Consider the following 25,534-nt stretch of genomic DNA (forward strand, 5'->3'; position numbering starts at 1 on the left):
GGGATGGGGAATGGGGGTTGCAGTCAGTTCATCACACATTGTCTCCGCCACTCATTCCCCCTCAGGGGGAGGACTCCTCACACTCTTCCCCTGTTCCAGCGTGGAGTCCCACCCACGGGAGACAGTCCTCCACGAACTTCTCCAACGTGGCTTCTTCCCATGGGCTGCAGTTCTTCATGGACTGCTCCAGTGTGGGTCCTTTCCACAGGGTGCAGTCCTTCAAGAACGGACTGCTCCAGTGTGGATCCCCCATAGGATCACAAGTCAAGTCCTGCCAGCAAACCTGCTCCAGTGTGGGCTCCTCTCCACAGGTCCTGCCAGGAGCCTGCTCCAGCATGGGCTCTCCATGGGGTCACAGCCTCCTTCAGGGAACATCCATCTGCTCCGGTGTGGGGTCCTCCATGGGCTGCAGGTGGCTATCTGCTCCACTGTGGACCTCCATGGGCTGCAGGGGGACAGCCTGCGTCACCATGGCCTTCACCACAGGTTGCAGGGGAATCTCTGCTCTGGAGCACCTCCTCCCCCTCCTTCTTCACTGACCTTGGTGTCTGCAGAGTTGTTTCTCTCACATATTCTCACTCCTCTCCCCAGCTGCTGTTGCACAGCAGTTTCTACCCCTTCTTAAATATGTTATCACAGAGGTGCTACCACCGTCACTGATGGGCTCAGCTTTGGCCAGCGGCAGGCCCATCTTTTTTGTAGGGAGGGGCCCAAAACTGGACACAGTATTCCAGGTGGGGCATCACCAGTGCCGAGTAGAGGGAGATGATCACTTCCCTAGTCTGGCTCACCACGCTATTCCTAATACAGGCCAGGATGCTGTTGGCCTTCTTGGCCACCTGGGCACACTGCTGGCTCATACTCAGGTGGCAGTTGACCAGCACCCCCAGGTCCTTTTCTGCCAGGCAGCTCTCCAGCCACTCTTCCCCAAGCCTGTAGCGCTGCATGGGGTTGTTGTGACCCAAGTGCAGGACCTTGTTGGCCTTGTTGAACCTCATACCATTGGCCTCGGCCCATCGATCCAGCCTGTCCAGATCCCTCTGCAAAGATTTTCTACCCTCAAGCAGGTGTCGCATTAAAAGGACTGTAGTTTCGATATTTGTCTGTCAGAGTCCCAGGACTTTCACTGATTTACTATCAGAGTCCCACCAAAGGACTTTCACTGAATCAGATTCACAAATAATTGAAATTAGTTACTTTATTGAGAGCGACAGTCACAGATTCGAGATTGCCGTTGATAAATTCACTGACTACAATAGCGCTAATTACTTAAGGTTAATATTGCTAGCAAAAATAATGATAGTACAACAACCCGGGGTAACATTCCCCAGAGGGTGAAGGCGCAGCGCTTACCCAGAAAGGCGTCCCTGCCTGGGGTGGAGGAAGAGAACGCAGCCCGTCGACTGGTCCATCAGGTATCAAGTTTCTTCTCTCCCAATTTAACAGTCATTTTCTCCATTCTTTTATCCCCAAAATTACAAGGTTTCCCTCCCCTAGGTGACGTGTAGTATGATTTGGGTGGAGAGACGAGTGCTATAGTCATATATGTTTAGCATGAGCTCTATAATCTTCATTAGCATATACAGGGGTGTCAACTTTAATATGCATTTCACAGGTAATGAGGCAAAGGTCCATCACCGGGCATGGGAGCCTCTCAAGGAAACAAAGAGCTACACAAGGTCTCTGTTATCTTGATTTTACTGTCTCTGCTGATGAAAAGCAGGGCTGTCCTGGCTCCCCAAGACTACCCCGTCATTTATGTATCCTGTGATAGCTGGACAAGCCTTCACTCCCCTGGGTTGCACAAGAGAGAGCAAAGCCAGTCTTAATTGCTCTTTGAGCACAGAGACTTCACCTCATTATCCAAATTCCACATTATCCACCCCGTGACTATAGTCACTCGCATCGAAATCCAAATCACACTCTCATAAAATCGATTTTGGGGGTATCCCTTACATTAGACTTCTTCTCTTCCTCCACTTCAGGATTCACCTTCAATTCTGTCCCATCAGAGATCATCCGCACCTGATGAATTAACATCCGGGTCAACATAGATTTAACACAAGCCAATATCATACAAAAAACAATGAGTACAATGACTACAATAATCACAGATTGCAATAAAGAAGCAAGCCATCCTGATAGTGAAAATCCTAATCCTTGTAATAGCTTATTCAACCATGTTGTTTCCATCCCTTTCCTCAATTTGCGGCTGGCCTTTGCCACAAGCTTTATGTGATCTAGTTGTTCGTCAAGATCTTTAGTCACATTTGGTATGTGAACACAACAGGTATCATTTACTAAGTTCAAATATCCACACACTCCATTTTCATGCAGCAATAGCAGATCTAATGCCAGTCTATTTTGCAATGTCATTTTTGATGTTGCCTGCAGCTGTTCATTTAATTTTTCCAGTCCAACCCGAGTCGCATTAGCTAATGCTTCTATTTGTCCCGTAAGGTTATACAGCATCATGCGATTCTGGAAAGCCATTATCTGGGGTGTAAAGATGGATTCCAAAGTCCATCCAACTACATTTCCTGTCGTCGGATGCTGCCGAGGGTCTCCTGCTTCCCGTTTGATCCGACCCCATAGAGGTGGCACAAGGGGTTGTTTTCGCCAGAGACGACAGAGTGTCAGCAATCCCAGTGCATGTTGGCGTCACGGGCCTTCCACTGGCAAATCGGTAGTCCATGTTCCATCACTACTAACCCAAACAGTACGTCCCATAGAAGGCAATGGTAGCTTTTTACAATTTACATGGGTATCCTTAACTGCCAAATGTGACCAGGTGTCATTGATAGGAGTGGTATATTTATGGCAAATACAACCCAGGCGAAGGGCTGGAGCTATCGAGCCCAATTTCTGAATTTCACTCTCATTGCTAGTGCAATTGTAAACTTTGGTACAATTCCAATTATAGCGTTTTGGTTTAATGGAATGAGAAACCTTAAAATCAGTATATACATCAACAAGGGTCTTTGATGGTCCAGTGGTCCCATCCCAATCAATGCACCAGTCAGTGGTCTGCATGTAATGCCAGTCACCCGTTTGGGGTTCTTCCCATATTTTGGGTAAGTGCATTCCCCAGGGAAATTTGTCACATGTGGTTTTGATTGTTGCATGGGAATATTTACCTTCCCAGCAGGTCTCTTTCTGGCCATTATACAACCAGCCGAGAGAATATATTGTAGTGTTTCCAAACTTCATCTTGCCTACGCTAGTTTTTGTCATGGCCGTAAAGGTTTGATTTAGATCAAGGGTTAAAATTCCCCAGTCCAAAGGTGAAGCAGCGGACTTGGGTAGAGGCAAACATGCTGTTATTTGGCTGGCATTATGTATGTGCCCAAAAGCACGTATCAATTGCAATACAAGGTTTGAGGAAAAACTCTATCCACAGGTAGACAACAAGAGAATACCCAAACTATATTTTACCAGCATCATGGTTAAAATTTCGGTTGCAAAACTATTATCAACACTACGAAAGCAAATCAGATTGTTACAGCCATTAACAAGCCTTAAGGACACTCCAACTCTGTGTAGAATAGGCTGTGGTCCCAGGTGCAATCTGTTGTCATCAGTGTTTCTGCGAAGTAAAACAAAAGAAAATGCTCGGTCGTACTCTGACCGGCAGAGTAAAGTTAAAAGGTAGGTACCACTCATCTGGTACTAATTTGGTGTATTTTCCCAGAACTGTCCTTTGCTTCCCAAGCATAGAGATTCTTTGGAGTTGTTAACACCATTGCCACTGTTCCAATCTGGGGCATTTTGACCATTACTGGTTGGCCCACATAAAATCCTGTAGGATATTCCCCTGGTTTAGTGTGTACTTTAGGGACAATGGTGGAGGCCGATACACAAAAAGCTTTCATCCTCGGGCATCCATCTCCACTCCACCGATTATTTAACTGATAGGTAGCATCAGACAATCGCAGGTGCCACCCATGTTCATATGTTTTAGCGAACCGTTTGACCAACCCATTTGTTCGCTCAAAAATACCATTAGCTTGGGGATAGTACGGCGTATGGAATACCCATCGAATCCCTTCTTCCTTTGCCCAGTCTTGGACTACTGTAGCTGAAAAGTGTGACCTGTTATCACTTTGAATCTCCTCAGGAAGAGGAAGTGTGCTAAACCACTCTTTCAAACATCGGACAGTGTTCTCCCCAGAGGCAGCTGCAACTGCTATAGCCATGGTTACTCCTGAAACAACTTCCACCTCCACTGGTATGGTTTGTTGTTTTGGTTTTTTTTTACCTCCTGAAAGGTAGACTGGGCCTATGTAATCAATCTGCCAAGTGTGCCACAGTGTCTTCTTATCTCAGATATGCTGGGGATGGTCTTTGTTAAGTCGTAAACGACATTGTGAACAGGCTGTCACCATTTGTTCACACAGCTTTACTGATACAGGCCATCCATGTGTGAGGCACTCCCTGGATTTGCGTTACTAACTTTGCAATATTTGATACAACAGCAGTTAAAGGTGTAGTATCGGCATTCAATCACCTATGATCAATCATAAGCTGCCACTGCCTGTTCAGCCTTTTTACCAGCCAGACAGGAGAATTATATGGGGAGAAAGTGCAAGTGATAATATCTCTTTCTTCCAAGTCTGCTACCACCCCGTCAATGCCTGACTGTACGGTCACTGGCAGCAGGTATTGTCTCACATTGGTAAGTTTTGATGGGGGCAAGGGTATAGACATCCCTAATAAATTTACACTTTTTGTCTCATCCTCTCCTGTGTTAACTCCCCCAGCAAAGCTCCAAACTGAGCCATCAGGGAGTTTCTGTGTTCTGCCAAATAATAAATCAAATCCCAATATGTTAGTATTGGCTGCATCCACCAATACCTCAGTTCAAGTCAATTTATCTCCCCCCGGGAGTCATAAAGTGATCCTTGCAGTGGGACATTCCTTTATGATCCCATCAATTCCTGTGAATTTTAGCTTATGGTGACCGGGTTTAACATTTAGGTGTTCTGCAGTCTTCTTAGTAATCACTGATATTTGGGCACCAGTATCAATAAGAAAATTTACAAAAACTCCCTGAGGTCCCACTGGTATAGCGGTACTTGGTTCATGATGTTTATTAGAGATCCACTGCTTAGCTAACACCCTCCAGGCAGGGTGGCTCACTGTCCTCCCCGGGGGCATAAGTTTTTTACGGTGTATCTTTCCTGTCAATCAAATCCCTCTGTGGCGCTGAGGGTGGGGGTTTGTCAGGGGCTATACGCCTTCCTGGTGACTGATCTCTCTTTAGCGAATCAGTTCTCCTGCTCAGCAATTTTACCAGAGCTCGGAGATCAGCAGTGGATGAGCCGTGTAACAACCGTCGAGACACTCCCATCGCCACAGCCTGTCGCCAGAGGTCATTGCACTCCTTATCAAATTTGGGTTTGATCTCTGGTTTTGGCTTAGGAGTATAGACTTGATGGGCTCGGCGAGGGGGAGGGTCGTGGGGCCTCTCAGCGGTCGAGCCAACCCAACCCATCCTGCGTCCATAATCTACCAGTTCTTGTACAAAATCGCCCCAAGTAGTTACACGAGCCTGTTCTGCCTGGTCTCTCCGTCGCGTACCACCCTGTTGCACTACATTTTGGGTGGCTTGTATGCGATCTTGCACATTTGCCACATACGTCTTTAGACTATCTGGGAGTCCATGGATAAGGGGGATTAATCTAGCTGGATCAATAGGGGCTAACATTGGGGATTTCCTTAACAAGTTCTGCTCATACATTGCCTGTATACAGGCTGCCTTTTGCACAGATGCAGTCAAGTCAGTGAACCCTGAAGTCTTTATCACACAAGGGTCTCTCCTATCTTGTGGATCAATACCACCGGCCCAGTAAGCAGCCCGTATGGTCAATGAATAATTATGATCACCCGGCATGGTGGTTAAAAATACTCCAGGACCCCAATAACCTCCTGCTTCTTCTTCACTTAACAAAACGTTATCCCCTCCTGTGAGGGATACACGCCACACGTACTCAGTCTCGGACTCCCCTGGGCGCCATGAGTATTTTTCCCGCAGTTTAGCTAAATCAGTAGGAGACCATGGGACAGTCCGCATAGTGGTACGATCGCTCCCCCCCTCATTTGTGACCTCAGTTTTAATGAGCAGCCGTACGGATACAGGCTCTGGGGTATAATCATAATTGGAGCCCTCCTCCGGTTCATCAGAGTCATCATCATCATACCAGGTATCTCCATCCCATGTTTCAGGGTTAGTATGATGAACGATTTTGCAGATCTGTGCCATGGAATCACTAGCGGTCGGCATCGATTCCAGCACAGGGCTCAACTTTTCCCGAAATGGACTTTCTATGGATTTTTCACCAACAGCCAACAATAACGTCTTAAGCAGCTCATTTTCCTTCTTTAAATTTGCAATTTCGATTAGGAGAGTATCTACTCGCGTTTCTAACTGTTCCTGCTCAAAACTTAGAGATTTCTGTAACACTTCCTTGTATGACTTTAAAGTAGCACATTCCACATCTGCAATTTGTTCAGGAGGCGGGGATTCCTTAGCCTCCTGCTGTGCACGTGATAAACAAGCTCCTAAAATTGCACAGACAATTCCTTTACCGTTACCATCTTTAACCTTCTGCTCACTCCTGCACTGTTCAATTCGCTCAATTATTTTATCTTCATCTTTCCAGAATTTCTGGGCCCACTCTAGTCCTGCTTGGGACGGTGCACACTTATAGTTTTGTAGCAGTTTATCCATGGCAAACCCTGCTCACTGCGCCAATTTTTTACTGTCGCGTTAAAAGGACTGTAGTTTCGATATTTGTCTGTCAGAGTCCCAGGACTTTCACTGATTTACTATCAGAGTCCCACCAAAGGACTTTCACTGAATCAGATTCACAAATAATCGAAATTAGTTACTTTATTGAGAGCGACAGTCGCAGATTCGAGATTGCCGTTGATAAATTCACTGACTACAATAGCACTAATTACTTAAGGTTAATATTGCTAGCAAAAATAACGATAGTACAACAACCTGGGGGTAACATTCCCCAGAGGGTGAAGGCGCAGCGCTTACCCAGAAAGGCATCCCTGCCTGGGGTGGAGGAAGAGAACGCAGCCCATGGACTGGTCTGTCAGGTATCAAGTTTCTTCTCTCCCAATTTAGCAGTCATTTTCTCCATCCTTTTATCCCCAAAATTACGAGGTTTCCCTCCCCTAGGTGACGTGTAGTATGATTTGGGTGGAGAGACGAGTGCTATAGTCATATATGTTTAGCATGAGCTCTATAATCTTCATTAGCATGTACAGGGGTGTCAACTTTAATATGCATTTCACAGGTAATGAGGCAAAGGTCCATCACCGGGCATGGGAGCCTCTCAAGGAAACAAAGAGCTACACAAGGTCTCTGTTATCTTGATTTTACTGTCTCTGCTGATGAAAAGCAGGGCTGTCCTGGCTCCCCAAGACTACCCCGTCATTTATGTATCCTGTGATAGCTGGACAAGCCTTCACTCCCCTGGGTTGCACAAGAGATAGCAAAGCCAGTCTTAATTGCTCTTTGAGCACAGAGACTTCACCTCATTATCCAAATTTCACAGCAGGTTGACACTCCCACCTAACTTGGTGTCATCTGCAAACTTACTGAGGGTGCACTCAATCCCCTCGTCCAGATCATTGATAAAGATATTAATGAGAACTGGCCCCAATACTGAGCCCTGGGGAACACCACTGGTGACTGGCCACCAACTGGATTTAACTCCATTCACCACCACTCTCTGGGCCCAGCCCTCCAGCCAGTTTTTGACCCAGCATAGAGTGCTCCCATCCAAGTCATGGGCAGCCAGTTTCTCCAGGAGGATGCTGTGGGAAACTGTATCAAAGGCCTTACTAAAGTCCAGGTAAACAACATCCACAGCCTTTCCCTCATCCACAAAGCGAGTCACCTTGTCATAGGAGATCAGGTTTGTCAAGCAGGAGCTACCTTTCATGAACCCATGCTGACGGGGCCTGATCACCTGGTTGTCCTTCATGTGCAGCATAATGGCACTCAGGATGATCTATTCCATGACCTTCCCAGGCACCGAGGTCAGACTGACAGGCCTGTAGTTCCCCAGGTCCTCCTTCTGGCCCTTCTTGTCTATGGGCGTCACATTTGCTAGATGCCAGTCAACTGGGACCTCCCCGATTAGCCAGGACTGCTGGTAAATGAGGGAAAGTGGCTTGGTGAGCACTTCTGCTAGCTCCCTCAGTACCCTCGGGTGGATCCCATCCGGCCCCATAGACTTGGGTATGTCCAGGTGTTGGAGCAGGTCCCTCACCATCTCCCTTTGGATTATGGGGGCTTCATTCTGCTCCTTGTCTATGTCTACTAGCTCAGGGGTCTGGGTACTCAGGGAACAACCGATTCTACTACTAAAGACTGAGGCAAAGGCGGCATTAAGTACCTCAGCCTTCTCCTCATCCTTTGTCACTATGTTACTGCCTTCATCCGGTAAAGGATGGAGAGTCTCCCGAGTCCTCCTTTTGTTACTAATGTATTTATAGAAACTCTTTTTATTGTTCTTAACATCCAAAGCCAGGTTAAGTTCTAGTTGGGCTTTGATCCTTCTCATTTTCTCCCTACATAGCCTCACAACATCTTTGCAGCCTTCCTGAGTGGCCTGCCCTTTTTTCCAAAGGCCATAAACTCTCCTTTTTTCCCTTTGTTGCATCCATATCTCTCTGTGCAGCCAGTCCGGTCTTTTCCCCCGACGGCTCGTTGTACAGCACATGGGGACAGCCTGCTCCTGCACTTTTAAGACTTCCTTCTTGAAAAACAACCAGCCTTCCTGGACTCTTTTGCCCTGGAGGGCTGCCTCCCAAGGGACTCTGTCAAGCAGGCTCCTGAAAAGACCAAAGTCCTCCAGAAGTCCATGGTGGCAGTTCTGCTGACCCCCCTCCTTGCTTCTCTAAGAATTGAAAACTCTGTCATTTCATGATCTCTGTGCCGAAGACGGCCTCCAACTGTCACATCCCCCACAAGTCCTTCTCTGTTTACAAACAGCAGGTCCAGCAGGGCTCTTTCCCTAGTTGGCTCCCTCACTATCTGTGTCAGGAAGTTATCCCCAACACACTTCAGGAACCTCCTAGACTGTTCCCTCTCAGCTGTATTGTGTTCCCAGCTGATATCTGGTAGGTTGAAGTCTCCCACCAGGACAAGGGCCAGTGATCTTGAGATTTCTGCCATCTGCTTGTAGAATATTTCATCTGCCTCTACATCCTGGTTGGGGGGGGTCTATAACAGACTCCCACCATGATATCAGCCTTGTTGACCCTCCCCCTGATTCTTGCCCATAAACACTCAACCCTATTGTCACCATCATTAAGCTCTTGACATTCATAACACTCCCTAACATACAGAGCCACCCCAACTCCTCTCCTTCCTTGCCTGTCCCTCCTGAAGAGTTTGTAGCCATCTAATGCAGCACTCGTCGTGCGAGTCATCCCACCACATTTACGTGATGGTGACTACATCATAGCTTTCCTGCTGCACAATGGCTTCCAGCTCCTCCTGTTTGTTGCCCATGCTGCGTGCATTAGTGTAGAAGCACTTCAGCTAGGCTACTGGTCCTGCCACCTTTTTGCTGGAAGAAGCCTTAACTTAGAGGTGGATCTGGTGTATGCTAAATTATCAAAATGATAATGAATGAGAGGTGGATCTGGTGTACGCTAAATTATCAAAAGATGATGGCCATTTTAATTCACCAAGAATACTCTCCAATCTTCAGAAATTCAACTTCTCAGTTAGGGAGTATTGCGTGTGATGACTCTTTCTCAGTCTTGCTATGATGTGTTGTTCATGCAAGGTTGCATCCACATACATTGAGATGATGCTGTCTGCTTGCATCAGCAGAGACTACTGTGTTGCCTCCTGGTAACATTTCTCTATTGACTTCGAAGATAAACTAAACCGAGACTTTAATCTCTGCAGACTATTTCTGCTATGTTTATGCCTGTATCCTTTCCTTGAATGAGGTCTTCACATTTCTGAGAGAGGAAAAATAGGAAGCTGACTTTATATAGTCTCAGAATTAATATGGCGTTCTACTTAGCCTAATATGGCCTTCATGTCGGTGGGTGTTTTATATGAAAATTGCAAGAACAGAAATGGTGTCAAAGCTTACCACATTTTAGTTAAGGTATGACATACCTAGTGCCTCTCTGTGTGGTGAAAAAAGAACAGAACTACTGATGAGAGGATCTATTCTAGTTAAGATTCAGACTGTCCGTCCTTATTGCCAAAACACATATGTCCTTTCTCAGATCTACCTTTTATCCTTCTTAGATAAGAGATAGAAGACGTGGTTAGTTTGCGCACAGTTTTTGTAAAGTTTTGAGTTTAACTTCTTTTCCTTGTCCTTTAGGAGTGTTGTTGGCCCTTGGCAGGACCTAGGCTAATGGGAACATGTATTGAGAAAAATGCATGATGTTCCTGGTCGCTTTCTGCTGGCCCATATAGCCATAGTTATCTATCCTGTTGCAGCTGTGCAAAGTCCTTGTGATCCCAGTCTTGGATCGTGTTTTAGTGATTGATTCTTCACCCAATCCTAATGTGGGAACTCTAGTCTTTGGGTCTTACTAGTGTGTTATCTCAGTGGATTGATCATGGCCTGGTGTGAGGCTATCACATTCAAGGGTCAGAATCCTCAAGATGAACTTTTAGTCTGAAGGTGGATGAGCCGGGATTGAGAACATTGCTTGAATTCTGCCTTTGTCATTAGTTTTAAGGATGGTCTTTTAAGTTTATTTCCAAAATGCTTTGGATTTTTAAAACCAGTTGAACATAGAGCAGTGTCTTTGAAACTCTTGATCTTGTTATTATGATGACTTAGTCATTCGGAGTACCTTACTTTGATGTAAAATATTACCATGGAGGAAAGTCCTGTCCCCATCCTCCTCCAAGTTTTTATTTCAATAGAAATCACCACAGATGGTAATTTATTTTCTGATAATAATGACACTAACAATTCATCTGTCTCTGCAAGCAGAATTTGAAATGTCTTTTTATAAACTATTACTGGGATCCAAAGCAGTCTTGTGGGTTCGTGAATGTTTTCTGATGAGTGTTGGAATTTAAATTTGATCTGGACAGCAGTTTTCATGAGTCCATTCCATTATGAACTTTCTTGGGGTGTTGGTGTTGAAAGGTCTTTGAAGCTGAGCAAGAAAAAGACCATTGTGTAAGGTCAGGTGTTGATTAACCAGCTTCCAGTTTCAGGAAGGTATTTTTGATAAGCAGGATTAATCCTGAAAAGTGGCTTAGCAGCTGGAACTGCTTAACTAAAACAAATACCCCTCTACTACCACCACTCCCAATACCATCATCCCACACGATGTCATTATTAAATAGACTAAAATAACTGCCAAGGAGTGAATCTAATCTGATTACAATTCAGAAGTCAAGTCAGAGTAATGTACTCCTGCAGTTTAAAATGCTGCATAACATATGTAGTGTCCTACTTAAACAGCAGCAAAACATTTTTTCTCTTAAATTCAGATACATTAAGAATTACAAAAATAAATTAAGCCTGACTGAGTTTTAGTAATCAATGCATAAAGTAATTGAGGTGCATAAATATCTTAAGAGAAACCAAGTTATGAGATAATGAATTTTGTCAGATCAGACCACTAAAAAATCCATTTCCCCCCCCCCGCCCTTATGATAGCTAATTCTTCCTTTCCATGCTTCTGTATAGATACTGTAATGCAGATTTAAGGAAAATGCTTCTCCTAAGTAGTTTTATGGCATACATACGATGTGTGAGAAGTGACAGATTTTTATTTCTTCATTTAAGAGTCTTGAAAGAAATTTTGAAGTTATCCAGTGGATTGTGTTATGTGATTCAGTGCTTTGGGAATACTTTCTTGAAACTCTTTATTCTGAGCATTCAGAATGAGTGGAGTATGGGATCTCCCATATCTCTTTCCCTATCCCTGAAGCCCATAAAAGAAAAAGAACAGGTACAATAACAAGGTTCTTGATTGTAGTACCTGTTTACTAGCCCAGTGCCTTCGTGTACTTAATCATATTGGTTTAAGTTCTTCAAAGGTGCTGTTCACTATAAACAAAGTAATTTTGGGGGTGAGTCTTGAAATATGTTTTCTCAAGTGGCTTGTGGACAGAAAGGACAGAAGTTTTCAGGCTTTGCCTTGATTCTTAAGGTTATCAGACTTTTTGTTTGGTTTTGTTTGCTGTGCCACCTTCTGAAGTTCAGGTAGTCTTGGGTAAGTGGGTAAGGTCTATTTTGGCCCCTCTTTTTTTGTAAGTTGGCCAGCTCCTTGAAGCCCTTCCATAGTATAATTTGAGAGCTGAATAGTGTGCTGCAAGGGGTATTTCTCTGTATACTTTTATCAAATTCTCCTACTCTGTGATGTTTGCTTTGTTGTTTCTCATGACAGTTCTAAGTGTACTTAAAATGCCAGTATCAAGCATCCCTGTGTGATGTTTCCTTAGAGAAAGGGAAGGTGTTGCTAGTGTGATTTCTAAATGCACTTCTGCCCACCAAGTAGTACTTGATTCAGTGCAGTTCTGAGGCACTCAAGCCTAGCGTTTGTTTCACCATGCCTTAGAACGTAACTTTCTGGATTGCTAAAAGAACTGGGCAACTGGGATGAGGGCAGTGTTTATCCATTCACAGATTGTGATATAATGATTGTGAGCATAGCTCATATTTTGCCCTGTTACGCTTGTGATATTGGCAAATTTAAATGTTAGGGTAAAACTTCTTAAAGCAAAACTGCTCTGCTGATTTCAGTCTCAAAGCTGTTAAGTCTTTTTTTAGAAATAAGCTGTCGTTTTCTGGTTTTTAAGTAGTGATATGGATTTAATATGTACAGACACAAAATGTGACAAAAATCATGACTAGCATCGCTGTTATGCATGAAGATTTCTGATCTGTTAATAAGAAATTGGCTCTCTTAAAAGAGCTAAAACCAAAACATATGGATCCCACCAGAGCAGTGTCATATGAGAAGCAGAAGATGAATATTTTTCTTCTGTCCTATAAGAATACAGTACAGCGACACCTTCATGAGCTTTTTTTTTTTTCCTGTCTGACTTTACACTACAACCAGATTTTCAATTAGCAATAGTAGGTTGCACTTATAACATACGGCAGAGTAGAGTTTTAGCACTAGTGGAGGTGTTCTTCCTAAACAACTGTGCATCAAACTACAATAAGAAAATAGAGAACGTGTGCCTGCTTTTAATTCAATATGCCTTTATACAATTTAATCTTTTCTTATTTTAGAAATTTAACTTTTTTCTAGTATTTGGCTACACAAGAGTTCTTACTAGGAGCAAAGTGACTGATCCTCTGCTACTTGGAGAACCCATGAAAATGAGACTATATCTAAGAAGTTTTGGTGTGTGACTGTGCTGCTCTTCCTCTTCAGAGTCATTTGAAATCCACCTTCAGTGTCTTTATTTTTCAGTTTCTACCTCAGATTTCATCAGTCTCTTTTCCTCGGGGAGGGAGGAAAATGAGGAGAAACTGTGAGTGCCTTCCGTTTTGGAATGCTTAAAACTCCTGAGACTTAAAGCTTGCCAGTCAGAATTGCCTCTGATCAGTAGTAGATATTTTGATTCAAAGAACATCCATCCTGATCACTTGAAGTTACATAAATACTTTTTTCCTTGGAGATACCAAAATAAAAATTTGTACTGTTAGATCTGTACTTGCTTGAACAGTGTGTGCCGCTTCAGATGAAGCAGGCAACCTCACTAGGAAGGAATGTTATTGCCCAGTCCAGTGCTACAGGGCTATAAGCTGTTAAAAGCTGCCTATGCTGAGCTGCAGTCATTATTGGTATTTATGACTCTGTCATGACACTGTTGCACCTGAATATCTCTTGAAAGCAGAAGGCACAGCTGAGTAAAACCTTCATGTGGTTCTGAAGAGTGAGAATTATGTCATTATAGAAGGAAGAGAAAGCAGTTTAAAATGCTTTGCAAAAGTAATGCTTAGCCAGTTATTGATCTTAGCATCCGGTATCTTGACTGTGGGATCAAGACATGCTTTTATATGTCTCTTTAGGTTGCCTTCAGGAAAGGTACTCTGTTCTGTAGCTGGCAAAAAATGCTTTGGGTACTGTTGGTGGTATCAAAAAATATATTTTTTTTTTCTGGGTTCTACTCCCTCTTGGCCTTAAAGGAAAGGCATTTTTTTTTTGCATCTGACCAGTGTGAGAAGTGGTACATTCCTTTTACAAGGCTAGATGGCTTCATGAAAATGATGAGCTAAGCAATTGCACCTGCCCCAGCACTGCAAGATAACACACTGAAACTGTTGTGACATCATCCTAATGTCTCACAGCAAGTCTGCTTTCTGAAAAATCTAGAAAGAGGTCGTGATGTTGCTTCCTAGGAGCCATCATGGCCTAGATCAGACACCAGCACGTAGCCTCATAAGTAGGAGATGCCATTTTTCAGCATTACTCTATAAAGAGTAATAAACGTTCTTTAATACCTAGCTGTGTGGCACCTTGTCCTCTCAGGTAGGATGCTACTCTAACATCATGGCACCCATGTCAAGTTCTATGGATATTTTACTGATCAGGATAAGAGACTATGCATTACTTGATACAGTGATACACTTCATACATTTTCTATATTCTAGCCTTTTTCTTAGCTCACCTGGACTTCTGGGTGAGCTACAAAAACCTCGTTGCTATCACATATGCACCCGATGTCATACAAGCCCTGATTAAGGGGAATATGGCTATTTTCAAATGATGTCACACTCTAGTTCTTAAAAGCACTACAGTAGCCTTAAAATAATTGAAATCTGTTTAATACAGGTATGTGTCCTTTCGCTCTGTCTGTAACCCATTAACATTCGGAACTAGTATTAATCTTGCATCAATTGAAAACTTATTGAGGACTTGTTTTCTTGTTCCTTCTTTTTCTTGTACTATATGTTCTTGTCAACTCTACTTCCAGGTTGACTGAGATAGGAAGCAAGACAGTGATCTCTTTTGATGGCTGAAGCATATGGCTGACAGAACTTACCACAGAATCTATGAAGACTAAAGAGTGTCTTACTTGGCTCCTAGACTATCTGCCTGTAATCTTGGTGTTACAGCAAGAACTCCATCCAGACCTATATTACTGTCTTTGACAGTGTAGCTGCTGTTAAACACCCTGGATTCCATAAATATCTTTGTGCAGTCAGAAAAATTTTTCTCAAAGTAAGACCTTTGACTCTGTTCACAAACAGAGAAGGACTAGTGGGAGATATGGTGGTCGGAGGCCGTCTTGGGTTTAGTGATCATGAAATGGTCAAGTTTTCAATTGGTAGTGATGTAAGGAGGGGGGTTAGCAAAACCTCCACCTTGGACTTCCGGAGGGCGGACTTTGGCCTGTTCAGGACACTGGTTGAGAGAGTCCCTTGGGAGACAGTCCTGAAGGGCAAAGGGGTCCAGGAAGGCTGGACGCCCTTCAAGAAGGAAACCTTAAAGGCCCAGGAGCAGGCTGTGCCCAAGTGTCGCAAGTCTAAAGGGCGGGGAAAATGGCCAGCCTGGATGAATAAGGAACTTCTGATGGGACTTAGGAATAAAAGGAGGGTTTACCACCTTTGGAAGAAGGGACAGGCAACTCAGGAGGAGTACAGAGATCTCATTAGGTTATACAGAGAGAAAATTAGGAAGGCAAAAGCCCAGCTGGAGCTCAACTTGGCCACTAACATTAAGGACAACAAAAAAAGCTTTTATAAATACATCAACAGAAAGAGAGCCGGGGGAATCTCCATCCCTTACTGGATGCGGGGGGGAAAGTTGCAACCAAGGACGAGGAGAAGGCTGAGATACTTAATGCCTTCTTTGCCTCCGTCTTCAATAGTCACACCAGCTATCCCCAGGGTGCTCAGCCTCCTGAGCTGGAAGATAAGGATGGAGAGCAGAACAACCCACCCATAATCCAGGAAGAAGTAGTCAATGATCTGCTTCTGCACCTAGACGCACATAAGTCTATGGGGCCGGATGGGATTCACCCCAGAGTACTCAGGGAGCTGGCGGGAGAGCTCACCAAGCCCCTCTCCATCATTTATCAACAATCTTGGTCAACAGGACAGGTACCAGATGACTGGAGGGTGGCTAATGTGATGCCCATCTACAAGAAGGGTCGGAAGGAGGATCCGGGGAACTACAGGCCTGTCAGCCTGACCTCGGTACCAGGGAAGATCATGGAGAGGATCATCTTGAGTGAGCTCTCACGGCAAGTGCAGGGCAGCCAAGGGATCAGGGCCAGCCAGCATGGGTTTAGGAAAGGGAGGTCCTGCTTAACCAACCTGAGTTTCGATTCTGGGAGAAGCAAGGAGGGGGGTCAGCAGAACTGCTACTTTGGACTTCCGGAGGGCAGACTTTGGGCTTTTCAGGAGCCTGGTTGACAAAGTCCCCTGGGAGGCAGTCCTCCAGGGCAAAGGAGCCCAGGAAGCCTGGATGATTTTCAAGAAGGAAGTCTTAAAGGCGCAGGAGCAGGCTGTCCCCATGTGCCAGAAGACAAGCCGTCGGGGAAAAAGACCGGCCTGGCTAAACATGGACCTAGTGTTGCAACTTAGGGAAAAAAAGAGGATCTATGGCCTCTGGAAGGAAGGGCAGGCCACTCAAGAGGACTACAAAGAGGTAGTGAAGCTATGTAGGGAAAAAATCAGGAGGGCCAAAGCCCAGCTAGAACTAAACCTGGCTTCTGTTGTCAAGGACAACAAAAAAAGTTTCTATAAATATATTAGCAATAAGAAGAGGACTAAGGATTATCTCTGTCCTCTAGTAGATGGGGCCGGCAACATAGTGACCAAGGATGAGGAAAAGGCTGAGGTACTTAATGCCGTCTTTGCCTCAGTCTTCAGCAGTAGGACCAGTTGTTCCCTGAGTACTCAGACCCCTGAGCTAGAAGACAGGGATGGGGAGCAGAATGAAGCCCCTGTAATCCAAAGGGAAACGGTGAGGGACCTGCTTCAGCACCTGGAGGTGCACAAATCTATGGGGTCGGATGGGATTCATCCAGGGGTACTGAATGAGCTGGCGGAAGTGCTCGCCAGGCCACTTTGCATCATTTATGAGCAGTCCTGGACAACCAGGGAGGTCCCAGCTGACTGGAGGTTGGCAAATGTGACACCCATCCACAAGAAGGGCCGGAAGGAGGATCCAGGGAACTACAGGCCAGTCAGTCTGACCTCAGTGCCTGGGAAGGTCGTGGAACAGATCATCCTGAGTGCCATCACATGGCACATGAAGGACAAACAGGTGATCAGGCCCAGTCAGCATGGGTTTGTGAAAGGCAGGTCATGCCTGTCAAACCTGATCTCCTTCTATGATAAGGTGACCCACTTAGTGGATGAGGGAAAGGCTGTGGATGTTGTCTACCTGGATTTTTGCAAAGCTTTTGACACCGTTTCCCACAGCATTCTCCTGGAGAAACTGGCTGCTCATGGCCTGGACAGGTGTACTCTTCGCTGGGTAAAAAACTGGCTGGACGGCCGTGCCCAGAGAGTGGTGGTAAATGGAGTTAGATCCAGTTGGTGTCCGGTCACAAGTGGTGTCCCCCAGGGCTCGGTGCTGGGGCCGGTTCTCTTTAATATCTTTATCAATGATCTGGATGAAGGGATCGAATGCACCCTCAGTAAGTTTGCAGATGACACTAAACTGGGTGGGAGTGTTGATCTGCTTGAGGGTAGGTTGGCTCTGCAGAGGGATCTAGACGGGCTGGACCGATGGGCTGAGGCCAATGGTATGAGGTTCAACAAGGCCAAGTGCCGGGTCCTGCACTTGGGTCACAACAACCCCATGCAGCGCTACAGGATTGGGGCAGAGTGGCTGGAAAGCTGCCCAGCAGAAAAGGACCTGGGGGTGGTGGTTGACAGCCGGCTGAATATGAGCCAGCAGTGTGCCCAGGGGGCCAAGAAGGCCAACAGCATCCTGGCCTGTGTCAGGAACAGTGTGGTGAGCGGGACTAGGGAAGTGATCATCCCCCTGTACTCGGCACTGGTGAGGCCCCACCTCGAGTACTGCGTTCAGTTTTGGGCCCCTCGCTACGAGAAGGACATTGAGGTGCTGGAGCGTGTCCAGAGAAAGGCTACAAAGCTGGTGAGGGGTCTGGAGGACAAACCTTATGAGGAACGACTGAGGGAGCTGGGGTTGTTTAGCCTGGAGAAGAGGAGGCTGAGGGGAGACCTTATCACCCTCTACAACTACCTGAAAGGAGGTTGCAGAGAGATGGGGGCTGACCTCTTCTCCCTGGTGACAAGTGATAGGACAAGAGGAAACGGGTTCAAGTTATGTCAGGGGAGGTTTAGATTGGATATTAGGAAACATTTTTTCACTGAAAGGGTTATTAAACATTGGAATAGGCTGCCCAGGGAGGTGGTGGATTCACCATCCCTGGAGGTGTTTAAAAAAAGGGTAGATGGGGCACTTAGGGACATGGTTTAGAAGTGGTTTTTGTCAGGGTAGGTTAATGGTTGGACTTGATGGTCTCAAAGGTCCCTTCCAACCTCAGCAATTCTATGTTTCTATTCTACGATCTCTTTCTATGACCATGTGACCCGCCTTCTGGATGCGGGGAAGGCTGTGGACGTTGTCTATCTGGACTTTGGTAAGGCCTTTGACACCGTCCCCCACAGCATTCTCCTGGAGAAGCTGGTGAATCATGGCATAGACAAGTGTACTCTTCGCTGGGTTAAAAACTGGCTGGATGGCCGTGCCCAGCGAGTTGGGATTAATGGGGTGAAATCCTCTTGGCGGCCGGTCACCAGTGGTGTCCCTCAGGGCTCGGTTTTGGGGCCAGTTTTGTTCAATATCTTTATCAATGATCTGGATGAGGGGATTGAGTGCACCCTCAGTAAGTTTGCAGATGACACCAAACTAGGTGGGAGTGTCGATCTGCTTGAGGGTAGGAAGGCTCTACAGAGGGACCTGGACAGGCTGGATCGATGGGCCAAGGCCAGCTGTGTGAGGTTTAATAAGGCCAAGTGCCAGGTCCTGCATTTTGGTCACAACAACCCCAAGCAATGCTACAGGCTTGGGGCAGAGTGGCTGGAAAGCTGCCCAGCAGAAAAGGACCTGGGGGTGCTGGTGGACGGCCAGCTTGACATGAGCCAGCAGTGTGCCCAGGGGGCCAAGAAGGCCAACAGCATTCTGGCTTGTATCAGGAATAGCGTGGCCAGCAGGAGCAGGGAAGTGATGGTGCCTCTGTCCTCAGCACTGGTGAGGCCTCACCTCGAGTGCTGTGTTCAGGTCTGGGCCCCTCTGTACAGGAGGGACATTGAGGTGCTGGAGCGTGTCCAGAGGAGAGCTACCAGGCTGGTGAGGGGTCTGGAGACCAGGTCATATGAGGAGAGGCTGAGGGAGCTGGGCATGTTTAGCTTGGAGAAGAGGAGGCTGAGGGGAGACCTCATTGCTCTCTACAACTACCTGAAAGGAGGGTGGAGATAGGTGGGTGGTGGCCTCTTCTCCCAGGTGAATAATGACAGGACCAGAGGAAATGGTCTGAAGCTGCAGCAGGGGAGGTTTAGGTTAGATGTTAGGAAGAATTACTTTACTGAAAGAGTGGTCAGGCGCTGGAACAGCCTGCCCAGGGAGGGGGTTGAGTCACCATCCCTAGAGGTGTTTAAGAAACGTCTAGATGTGGCACTTCAGGGCATGCTCTAGTGGCAGAGATTGTAGGTTGTTTGGTTGGACTCGATGATCTCAAAGGTCCTTTCCAACCATGAAGATTCTGTGATTCTATGGTGTAGTATTTAAAAAATGCCCGATTATCAGATTCTGTGCTGCTTCTCAAGCTCAAATGGTTAGTGTTTGTTTACCACTAAGTCCATCTTTGTGTTATCTGCTTGTTACCTCTCAATATGGTGATAATTGGTTTTGCTTTTTGTTCTTAATATTTCTCCTTTTTCTTGCTTCTTTAATTCTTTTTCATTTGGCAGAGATGTGACTTTCACTATGAATCCCTTGGAATCTCTGTTGCAAGTCTGTGGACTTACTGTGCACTTTCTATGAAGAATAGTCCTTCTGTTCTTATTTGGCTAAAGGAATGGATTTAAGCTTTTTCATACCAGAGCATCCCATGGGATAGTCCATAAAGAAAAAACAGTGCTGAAGTTTCACCTTAATATGCCCTTGACTTTTAACTAAACCAACTGGCTAATCTGCTGATTTCTGACACAATGAGCTTCATAGTAGCTGTATCTCTGCTTGGTTAAATTGAAGCTGTTGCTTTGTCTCTTTTGTGATCATAGCTACGCATTCTAAAGGATTAATGTTTTTTCCTTTACACTTAATATTTTTGTATTAGAATTTATACTAATAGCGACTAATGTACCATATTCTAATCAGACTTTGGTTGGAACTCTGATTTCCTTCACCCCCCACCCCAAGAAGATGCTGCTGGCTGGTACAGAAGGAGTAACTGTTGTATTCTCAGTTGCCGAGGCAAGCAGCTCTGGTGCCGGCAGGATCCGAAGCGGAGCGCTCTAGTGCAGTGCACAGGGGGGTTTCCCGAACCTGGAAAATCTCAGGGGGAGCTGAGAGCGCCGCCAGGAGCCCGCAGCTTGCACGACAGCAGCTTACGAGACCTGGATGGGGTCAGGAGCAATGGCAACCAAGTCCCTCCACACATATAAAAGTAGGCCCTGAGGAATGCTGTCGACCAGGGCATGGTGTGGCAGCAGGGGTGTGGTGCAGCAGTTTGCACGGAAGGGTGCTGAAACGCTGCCAGCTCAACCAGGGAGTCATGGTATCCACCTGGCAGAAAGGCATAACCTCTCTAAGCTCTGCACCCACCACGACTGACGTAGCTTCCCAGACAGAGCTCCGGTGGGAACATGCTGACACCCAGGTGTCAGCCTGCAGGGTGACCCTACTCTTATGCCAGTATCGGACAGCAGCAGTGAGCACGCCTATGGGAGGTGCGCCCAGGTAGAAGAACTCCTCCACTTAGTGACAGAGCTCTGGGAGGAAGTGACTAGCTTGAGGAGTATCAGGGAGTCCGAGAGAGAGAGACTACAGGAATTGCACCCTACCTTTGCTGGGATAGGCCCAACAGGCAGACAGGATACATGATACGGAGGATTCCCTATCCTCTCTCCACCTGGCAGAATGCGGTGACTTAAGGGATAGGGGGCAATGGCGACAAGTTCCTGCCTGATGCAGCAGGTGCGTCTCCTCCGTGACTACCCAACCTTCCCAAGTACTACATATGAGGCTCTGCAAGTGGAACTGAACAATGGCGAGGACGATGGTTCATCTAGGTAAGAGGTGTCGCCAAGGTTAAGTCGGCCTACGCCCTGCATGAAAAGCGCTTTCATAAAGAAAAGAAGACGGGTCACTGTCATAGGAGACTCTTCTGAGGGGAACAGAGGGCCGGATATGCCGACCAGACCCACTTCTTAGGGAAGTCTGCTGCCTCCCTGGGACCCAGGTTAAAGACGTGAAGAGAAAGCTTCCTACCCTGGTACAGCCCTCGGATTGTTGTCCATTATTGATTTTTCAGGTAGGCAGCAATGAAGTTGCAAGAAGTCATCCAAGGGCAATCAAGAGAGACTCCTGGGCCTTGGGACAACTGGTTAAGGGATCAGGAGCACAAGTAGCGTTCTCCTCTATCCTTCCAGTTGCAGGGAATGATGAGGGAAGGAACAGGAAGAGCCAGCAGATCAATACCTGGCTCCGAGCCTGGTGTCACCAGCAGAATTTTGGGGATTTTGATCATGGGTCAGTCTACATGCCACCAGGCCTGCTGGCGACTGATGAGGTACACCCCTCTCAAAGGGGGAATAGGATCTTTGCATGGGAGTTAGCAGGGCTCATTGAAAGAACTTTAAACTGGATTTGAAAGGGGAAAGGGATAACACCAGACTCGCCAGAGATAAGCCTGGGGGCGGCACACCGATGTTTCAGGGACGGTGTGCTAGCAAGAGCCTTTGGTCTGCCATCTCAGGGGAGGTAGGGGATGGAGATCTACACAGTGGCAGACACAAGGGCTGTTGATGTGTTAGAAACTGCAGAAGCATCTGAGAATGGTCACGTAGGTGTGGGAAAGTAATGGAAGATCGGTGAGGAGGATTGTAAATATGCTCAAGTGACTTGCACCTGGGGTGCTGGGAAACACATATATCACACTAATTGTTGTTCAGTCTTGGGTGCTTGCAAGTAGAACATCTGCACTTAGATGACATAAGTCTGCGATGGACTCAGGGACACCTTATCTAGCCGCTTGAGAATCCTGGCCTGTTGTTGAAGAAGATCAAAGCACAGTGGGAAAACTAGGCCTGCTTGAACCCTTGAAATACCGGCAAGAACGGAGTCTGTGCACTCTCACTCTCTTGCTAACAAGGCCTCTCTTGCTAATAAGGACTCTCGCTCCACGGTGCCTGTGTCCACTGCTTGCATGCCTCTGCTCGGGTGCTGCTTTGGAGATTCCCTGATCCATGCGGTATCAAGATTAAACTTGTTCCTTGCCTTTCATCTGTGGTTTTGTGGTTGTTCCTGCATCCTGCCTGCATCGGCTCACACAGTAGGCATTAGGGCTTCTCCCCCAAAGAAGGTGGTGGGATCAGTAGCCCAACTGAAGTGCATCTACACCAACACATGCAGCGTGGGCAACAAACAGGAGGAGCTTGAAGCCATTGTGCAGCAGGAAAACTATGATATAGTTGCCATCACAGAAACATGGTGGGATGACTCTCACAACTGGAGTTCTGCAATGGACGGCTATAAACTCTTCAGAAAGGGACAGGCAAGGAAGGAGAGGTGGTGGGGTAGCCCTGTGTGTTAGGGAGTGTTTTGGCTGTCTAGAGCTTGACAATGGTGATGAAAGGGTCAAGTGTTTATGGGCAAGAATCAGGGGAAGGGTCAACGAGGCAGATATCATGGTGGGAGTCTGTTTATAGACCACCCAACCAGGATGAAGAGGCAGATGAAATATTCATAGAATCACAGAATGGCTAGAGTTGGAAGGGACCCTGAAGAACATCTAGCGCAAACGCCCCTGCCCTGGGCAGGGACACCCTCCCACCAGACCAGGTTGCTCAAAGCCCCATCCAACCTGGCCTTGAACGCCTCCAGGGATGGGGCATCCACAGCTTCTCTGGGCAACCTGGGCCAGTGTCTCACCACCCTCACAGGAAAGAATTTCTTCCTAATATCTAATCTAAATCTCCCCTCTTTCAGTTTAAAACCGTTACCCCTCATCCTATCGCTACATTCCCTGACAAAGTCCCTCCCCAGCTTTCCTTTAGGTACTGGAAGGCTGCTATAAGGTCTCCCCGGAGCCTTCTCTTCTCCAGGCTGAACAACCCCAACTCTCTCAGCCTGTCCTCATAGGAGAGAGGTGCTCCAGCCCCCTGATTATTTTGTGGCCTTCCTCTGGACTTGCTCCAACAGGAGCAGCTGGGAGAAGTCTCACAATCGCTAGCCCTTGTTCTCATGAGGGACTTCAACTCACCAGATGTCTGCTAGAAATATGATACAGTGGAGAGGAAACAGTCTACGAGGTTCCTGGACACAGCCGGTGAGGGAGCTAACTACGGAAGGTGCCTTGCTGGACCTCTTGTTTGCAAACAGAGAAGGACTTGTGGGGGATGTGATGGTTGGAGGCCACCTTGGGCACAGAGATCATGAAATTATAGTTTTTAATTCTTGGAGAAATAAGAAGGGGTATCAGCAGAACTGCTACCTTGGAATTCCGGAGGGCAGGCTTTGGCCTGTTTAGGAGCCTGGTTGACAGAGTCCCTTGGGAGGCAGTCCTGAAGGGCACAGGAGTCCAGGAAGGCTGGACATTCTTCAAGAAGGAAGTCTTAAAGGCACAGGAGCAGGCCGTCCCCGTGTGCTGAGAGGCGAGCTGGCGGGGAACGAGACCAGCCTGGCTGAACAGAGAGATTATTCTGGAACTCAGGAAACACCAAAAAAAAAAAAAGAGAGAGAGAGATTATGACCTTTGGAAGAAGGGACAGGCAACTCAGGAGGACTACAAGGATATTGGGAGGTTATGCAGGGAGAAAATTAGAAGGGCCAAAGCCCAACTAGAACTTAATCGGCTACTGCCGTAAAAGATAATAAAGTTTCTATAAATGCATTAGCAACAAAAGGAGGGCTAAGGAGAATCTCCATCCTTTATTGGATGCTGTCCTGGTTTGAGGTAAAACAGAACCAACTTTTTGTTTTGTAGTTTTATTTCTTAGCTAGGCCTTTTCTAACTCTCTGAAATTAACAGCATGTTGTGTCTAAAACGGTTTGTTCAGAGTGATAAGACGGTTTGTGCCAAGGAATGGTACGCAGAGAGGCTCTTGCTTAGACTTATTGCTATAACAACCAAGGTCAGCTAATTTCGTTATTTGCCCCGTTGGAGAGTCGGAAGTGGAAAAGCATCCCACCTGCAGGGAGGAGTGGACAGGACAGGTGACCCAAAACTGACCAACAGGGTATTCCATCCCATCTGCCCCATGCCCCGTGCTCAGTCAAAGGGGATCAAACGGCCAACCTTCTTCCTTCAGTGGCTGACGTCCGAGGAGGACCCTGTCTGTTCATCTGCCTTTGATCCCGATTGGTGTGTTCCTGACTCCATCTGTGGAATCCAGTTCCCACCTGTCGCTGAGTCCAGCCTGGGACTTCCGCAGTGCTTGCCAGTGATGTCATCCTGGGAGCTTAATACAGTTTTGTATATACTGTATCTATTTCATTATTTTCCTTTTTATCTTATTCTCAATATTTCATTAAAGTAGTTTAGTTTCTTCTAAACTCATAAATCTCTCTTTATATCTCCTCCTTCTCTCCGTGCACGAGAGGCTGGGGGAGAGCATCTGTTGCCAGCCATTGGCCAATTTGACAGATGCAGACAGATGCAGAGGGAAACATGGTGACCAAGGATGAGGAAAAGGCTGAGGTACTTAATGCCGCCTTTGCCTCAGTCTTTAATAGTAAGACCAGTTGTTCTCAGGGTACCCAGCCCCCTGAGCTGGAAGACAGAGACAGGGAGCAGAATAAAAGCCCCATAATCCAAAGGGAAATGGTTAGCGACCTGCTACACCATGTAGGTGCACACAAGTCTATGGGGGCCAGATGGGATCCACCCAAGGGTACTGAGGGAGCTGGCGGAAGCACTCACCAAGCCACTTCCCATCATTTACCAGCAGTCCTGGCTAACCAGGGAGGTCCCAGTTGACTGCAGGTTAGCAAATTTGACACTCATCTACAAGAAGGGTCGGAAGGAGGATCTGGGGAACTACAGGCCTGTCAGTCTGACCTCAGTGCCTGGGAAGGTCATGGAACAGAACATCTGTAGTGCAATCGCGTGGCACATGCACAACAACCAGGTGATCAGGCCCAGTCAGCCTGGGTTCATGAAAGGTAGGTCCTGCTTGACTAACCTGATCTCCTTCTATGACAAGGTGACTTGCTTGGTGGATGAGGGAAAGGCTGTGGATGTTGTTTACCTGGACTTTAGTAAGGCCTTTGACATGGTTTCCCACAGCATCCACTGGCTGCTCGTGGCTTGGACTGGTGTACTCTTTCCTGGATAAAAACTGGCTGGAGG

At 46.6% G+C, this 25,534-nt stretch overlaps 1 protein-coding gene across 8 annotated transcripts in view; it reads left to right on the top strand.

Moving 5' to 3' along the window:
• The window catches only part of LOC128902131 (transportin-1-like), an 88,938-nt gene that overhangs the window by 7,852 nt on the left and 55,552 nt on the right, over nucleotides 1-25,534 (top strand). The window contains exon 1 of one of the 8 annotated variants that reach the window (XM_054184546.1): nucleotides 4,136-4,228. The exons of the other annotated variants lie outside the window; for them this stretch is intronic. Within the exon in view, the coding sequence (XP_054040521.1) occupies nucleotides 4,195-4,228 (34 nt within the window). The 5' untranslated portion in view covers nucleotides 4,136-4,194. Of the gene's footprint in view, nucleotides 1-4,135; nucleotides 4,229-25,534 lie in introns of those variants that run through there. 8 annotated transcript variants of the gene reach the window in all.

The sequence above is a fragment of the Rissa tridactyla genome, chromosome W (assembly GCF_028500815.1).
Source record: "Rissa tridactyla isolate bRisTri1 chromosome W, bRisTri1.patW.cur.20221130, whole genome shotgun sequence".
Taxonomy (NCBI): Eukaryota; Metazoa; Chordata; class Aves; order Charadriiformes; family Laridae; genus Rissa; species Rissa tridactyla.